At 34.9% G+C, this 6361-nt stretch overlaps 1 protein-coding gene across 2 annotated transcripts; it reads left to right on the forward strand.

The window, feature by feature from the left end:
- The first annotated feature begins 1040 nt into the window (after positions 1–1040).
- Positions 1041–6060, forward strand: LOC108976307 (aldose 1-epimerase-like). Of its 2 annotated transcripts, XM_018945320.1 has the most exons (8): positions 1041–1134; positions 1333–1486; positions 1548–1641; positions 1700–2073; positions 2432–2670; positions 5487–5580; positions 5712–5831; positions 5910–6060. In XM_018945320.1, the coding sequence occupies exons 2-8, from the start codon at positions 1376–1378 to the stop codon at positions 6024–6026; spliced, it is 1149 nt and encodes a 382-aa protein (XP_018800865.1). In that variant the 5' UTR covers positions 1041–1134; positions 1333–1375; the 3' UTR covers positions 6027–6060. The 2 variants fall into 2 exon arrangements, with proteins under 2 accessions (XP_018800865.1, XP_018800866.1); XM_018945321.1 differs by lacking the exon at positions 1041–1134 and having other exon boundaries at positions 1141–1486; positions 5727–5831.
- The last annotated feature ends 301 nt before the right edge of the window (positions 6061–6361 follow it).

Here is a 6361-nt window from a genome sequence, read left to right on the forward strand (position 1 = left end):
CAGTTTGTATGGCAGCTATATGTTATAGTAGTCCGATATCGGCAGTTCCGACAAATGAGTAGCTTCTTGAAGAGAAAATGACGTTTGCAAAATTTCAAAAGGATATCTTAAAAACTGAGAGACTAGTTCGTATATATGCAGACCGACAGACAGACGGACATGGCTAAATCGACTCAGCTCAACATACTGATCATTTACATATCTACTTTATAGGGTCTCCGACGCTGTTACAAACTTCGTGACAAACTTAATATACCCTGTTCAGGGTATAAAAATATCTTGATAAACATCCATTCCCAGTAGCAAACAACGACTCATCAAATAAAGTATATGTATGTATATATATGTATATAAAACAGAAAAACAGAAATTAAAATATAAAACTAAACTTCAACTATAACTTTTTGGGGTCTCAGTTGTACGTTGTAAGCAAATTTATTTAGTCATTAAAAATTATGTCAAATGTAAATTTTGGACCAGTCAGTTTTTTTATTTGTAAACTATATTTTGTGATATTTCACTTAAGGAACTTTGAAGCAAATAGATAATGCTATACTTACCAGTTATATACATATATGTGTATGTACTACAATGAATGAATATTTCTGAAATATTGTATAAAAAGTATATACATATATACACACATTCATACATGTTTTTCGCTTACAAACAAATTAGTTGAAAAACCAACAAGTTATTGTAATTTGTTAACTACACATACTTGTAATTATATTCAAGTGCTAAATAAATTAGTTTTGTTTGAAATATACATACATATATAGTATTTTGAGTTGATGTGTACAAAAGTCTTCTCGCAAAAACAGTGAGCATGACCGTTTCAGACGTAATGCGAACATGAGCCACCCGTATGCTTATTGAGAGCAAAGAGTTGCATAATGAGCATTGACTGGTGCATATTTACAGTTCTCCTACTTAAAGCAACCACAAGTGCTCGCGCTCGGAAGCAAAAGGCAGATTACGCGCTCGGTTGACGTTATCACTTCTCGTATACGAGCGACATTGAATGTGAATTGAAAGACGCGCAGCGCTTGATTACACAAAAGTCATGTAGCTCTAGCAGTTCGACAACAAATACTTTGTACACTTTAGGTTGGGAAATAAAATTGTTCACAGGTTAGAGAGATGAAAGCAGTCAAACAGGAAGTACATACGAAAATTGTCTAAGATTTGTTGACGTTCAATTTGAAACGACTATAGAAATATTTTCGCCCAACGGCGATTTTAATAGTCAAATAGTACACAGCTATACATACAGTCATATGTGTGGAAACAAAAAGTTAATTATAAAATAATAATAAAAATTTATTGTAGCCGTGTGAAATTCCAAAACTAATTAAGCTAATATAGTGTCAAAATGGTTTGCGTGACAGAGGATGCTTTCGGTACCACAATCAACCCCCTAACCAAGAAGGAAGTGGCAATCAGGCGCTTCACCATCACCAATGATCGCAGGATGTCGATGCAGGTGAGAGCACAAAAGCAAACGTCTAAAAATTTATGCGAATCGTTAATGCAATTGCTTTCAGTTGATAACCTTCGGTGCCACAATAACTTCACTAAAAGTGCCGGACTCCCATGGCATGGCAGAGGATATCACGCTCGGCTTCGATAATATCGAAGGTGAGATTTTGCTATCGATAAGAGGTTGTTTCATCAGGTTTTCATATCTTCATCCTAGGTTACTTGACCGAGAACAATCCCTATATTGGGTGTTCAGTAGGTCGTGTTTGCAGCCGCGTTGGCAATGGCAACTTTATGCTCGATGGGAAAAAGTACGAGGTTACTAAAAACTTCTTGGGAAAACACATGTTGCACGGTGGTACTCATGGCTTTAGCAAGGTCATTTGGGAAGTGGATCAAATTAGACCGGATGGTGTTGTTTTCAAGTTTACTTCGCCCGATGGTCATGAGGGCTTTCCTGGTGAAGTGGTTGCCACTGCTACTTACACTATTACGGATGATAATTGCATGCGCTTTTGCTTTGAAGCAACCACCAACAAGCCAACACCGGTTAATATGACTAATCATGCATACTTCAATTTGGCGGGACATGTGAGTGAAATATCCATTGAATTATGATACCTACAACTACATATGTATACAGGAAGCCAAAAAACGAAAAAATCGCGTATGAGGGGAATGTTGTACAAATTACTCCGAACAACTTTGCCAAAGAGGCTATTGACAATCGTTTTCAAACCAGCGATTTTTAAAAGCGAAGTTTTTTAGGGATCATAAACATTTGTTCGTCAGTGCGTGCGATAACTTAATTAAATTTATTGCTAATAATTTTTCGAAATCGTTCAACCGATTATTCAAATTCAGAATGCTCAGTATAACATTTCCCGCATAGGCAACTTAATAGTAAGGGAGTCGATCCGCTCTATTACTCACATGTAAATATATTTAGAACGCAGGCAAGCAGGGTATGGCGGAACATATCGTTAAGATAAAGGCTGACTGTATAACCGATATGGACGAAGAAACGGTGCCCAATGGTCAGTTTATTAGCCTGGAGAATCATCCATTGGATTTACGTAAGCTGACAAATGTCGGAGAGGGTTTGAGAAAAATATCTAAGATCGCCAAGGGTTACGACCACAATTACGTACTGAAGCACACACCGGGATGTATTGAGAAGCAAGCAAAGTAGGTATTTAAACAATTCGAGTCATTCATTTTATATGCACTTGACTGAAATATCTGATCACAATAAGCTTGTAATTTTGTGAGATTGGGGTAATTGAGGTATTAGTGACGACACTGTTAAAACCAAAGGTGCATTTAAATATCAGATTCCATGATTTTAAACAATAAAGTTTTCACGAAGAAATTTTTAAAAATACGGCAACAGTACAAACTGATATATCTCAGAAAAGTGGATACTCCCCAATCAAAAAATCCAGGTTAATTTGTTTAGAAAACTTTTAAGGAGAAAAATAATTCTTAGAGTTAGGGTAATTTGTTATTGCAAAATAAAAATTATTAACAATTTTAAAAATTACCCTTGGTGTTACTTCGTAAATTGTGTACGAAAATAGTGTTAGAAATGTCAAAGGATATACATGCATACATATGTATTTACAGCTATGGACAGAGATTTAGTGCACTTGCATTTAAAATTAGAAATATTACCGTTACTTCTACGAGAGCGATATTTTCATGAATTTGTAGATCAAAACTGCTTCTATCGCCTCTTTAAATGCGTGGAAAATACCCGTTATCATTTCCCCTCAAATACCGTTAATTTGTTTTTGTTAAATTTCGTCATAAAATCGTTGGACAACGATTTAGCGCACTTATGTTTTCTGTCATTAGTTGTGTTTGGTCCAACAAAAAAATAATCTCAGTTGTGAACTTGTATTCAATAGTTTTAGTAATATTACAAATTTTAGAAAAGGGCTGGAGGGAAATACGATTCGATTGAAAAAAGAAAAATTATTTGGGACCTTTACAAAAACGGTACAAATCGAGTAAACAATTGCACAAATAGTAAAATGTTTAAGAAAAATGGTGTACAATGCCATCAAAAATGTTAAGAGTAATACAAATTTGTTAAAGCAAAACAAGGTTCGCAGGGCTGCCCTGGCAAAACAACCTCYTGCGAGGATAAAATAATTCTTAGAAAGTGTAAAGCTGATCCTTTCAAGTCCTTACGCGCGATTATGGTCGAAGTCAATGCAGAATTGGACTTAAACGTGTCAAGTAGGCTAGTACGAAGACGTTTAAATGAAAATCATTTGTATGGACGTGTTAAAGTGCGTAGATCAAAAGATTTAAATTTTTGAAAAAGGATACTTTACACGGTCAAAACTAAAACAAACCGGATTGGTCCTGAGGGTAAAACAGTTGTACAAAAACCAAGAAGTCAATCCAAGGTACACTAAATAGACCGTAAAGCATGGGGGAGGAAATTTAAAAGTATGAGGATCGTTTTCATGGCGTGGAGTTGGACACCTAGTAAAGAGAGAAGGGACAATGGATAAACGTGCATACCTTAATATACTGAGAAATACAATGGAGCCATATTCCTATGATATTATGCCTGTAAACTGGATCTTTATGCACGGGAACGATCCTAAGCATACAGTAAATGTGATTAAAAAACTGGCTTACGCAAGAAAAAATTCCACTTCTCGATTGGCCAACGCAAAGTCCTGATCTAAACCCGATCGAAAACTTGTGGAATGATGTCGAAGAAAAAGTTGGACAAAGAAAATTTAAAAATTGCGAAGTGTTTTTTGCAGGAGTACAGGAAGCGTGGAGCTCTATTCCTTTGGACAGATACCAAAGGTTAATAGACAGCTTGCCACGCAGATGTGAAGCGGTGATAACGAATAACGGTTACTCCACTAAGTATTAACCAAGTTAGATATAATATCAGAAACTTTCACGCCACGTGTTGATAATATTTATTTTACCATACTGATCTTTTAAAGCCAAGCCAATTTTGACTTAATATTCTAAACTGAACAAAACGTTGTACTTTATTATAGAAAACTAAGAAATTTCGGACTTCTTTAGTTTTCAGTGAGGTAATAAATTTTTTTGTTTACATTATAACGATTCTTCCTTCTTTAAATATAACATTATTAAGTATCATATTTCACATTAAGAAAATGCGCTAAATCTCTGTCCATAGCTGTATGTATGGAATGGTTTTGGAGCTGAAATCGTGAGTTGTGGAGATCTCTTTCAAGATTTGACAAAAAACTTTCATAAGACAGATATAATTAGATAAAACTTTAACTTCTGCTGCACCGAAGCTAAAATACCCCTCACATTTATGGCATAAAAAGAAATATAGTAAAGGGATATTTATTCTGATTGTCACGCTGATCATTTATATAAGTTCATACATACATATGGATCTCCAAGGTATTCTTTTAGGTATGCCTATAGTATATCCTGCTCAGGGTATAAAAATATTTGTAACGTCGTTAATTTTGCTATGAAAATAGTCCATACTTTATAGTCTCCGATATTTCCTTCTAATGCTACAAAATGGCAAACTTAATATACCCTATTCAGACTAAGTCAAAATGCATAATTTTAATTTTAATGATTTTACAATATACTCATACATTTTTTCGCTAATAACAGTTTCAACTTTTGCGATAAAATATTAGAAAGTTATATGTATATTTTATAGGTGCTTTTTAATTTCATAAAGAACTTAAAAGAAGTTATCTCATACTAGTGTCGATCGAGATATGGTCCTAACACTAATCCTAGAAGTCATCCATCCGCTTATGATCAAAAGTATTTTAGAGCGAGTTTTTATTGTATGAAAATATAGTTTAAACCAACTACATTAAAATGTTAATAAACTCTTAAGTTGGGGTGGTACATAAAGCTTCCACTTTAAAGTATGCAATAAAAAATGTTTCAAAGAAAGCCCCCATTTATACTCAGTGATTGAAGCAATTGGTATTCAATTCAACATACAATATACCATTTTTCAGAGTATTCCATCCTCCCAGTGGTCGCTGCATGGAAATTTTAAGCAATCAGCCCTGTATGCACTTCTATACCGCGCACAACATGCCAGACTTGGAGGTTAGTATTTTAATGAACCTAACCGCATTAGCCCTTCCCTTCATCAATCCCACTAAACTACTAACTTACCTCTCATATCATATCCCACTAACATTAACATATGTACATTATTATGACAAATACTAAAAAAGAAAAGGGGTAAAAAGAAAGGTAACACGCAACCCATGATCATGGGCAAGGGGCGCAGTATGTACGAGAAGCACGGGTCATTCTGTATGGAAACACACTGGTTCCCGGACGCTGTGAATCACGTAAGTATTTGCTATATAATGACATACTTAGTATTATAGGAAATTATGAAGATAAACATCGTTTTTGAAACTTTTCAGGCCAATTTCCCCTCCGTTATACTGAACCCCGGCGACACTTACCAACACGTTTGCTTATTTAGATTTGGCGTTTACGACCCGAATTGCGAACGTCATGGCAACCAGTTATGCGGCTAAGTAACAGACAAGGGACTGAAAGCAGTGCTGCTCATCAAGCCTCATCCTAACACGGCTACGGAACATTACTCGCGCATATCCACATACATAATTATATGTATTTGTGTACAAAATTAGCAATATATTTATATTATATAGTACATAGTACAGATATATTCAAATCATTGCTGCAGTATATGAAAACTGTTCGACCTAAATTCCTTTGTAAATTAAAGAAATAAATTACAAATTATTTACATATCTAAAAGTATTAAACATTTTATTTTATACCCTGAACAGGGTATATTAAGTTTGACACGTTGTTTCTAACATCCAAGAAGAAATGTCGGAGACTC

Source organism: Bactrocera latifrons, unplaced genomic scaffold (genome assembly GCF_001853355.1).
Source record: "Bactrocera latifrons isolate USDA-ARS-PBARC rearing strain unplaced genomic scaffold, ASM185335v1 scaffold_748, whole genome shotgun sequence".
Lineage (NCBI taxonomy): Eukaryota > Metazoa > Arthropoda > Insecta > Diptera > Tephritidae > Bactrocera > Bactrocera latifrons.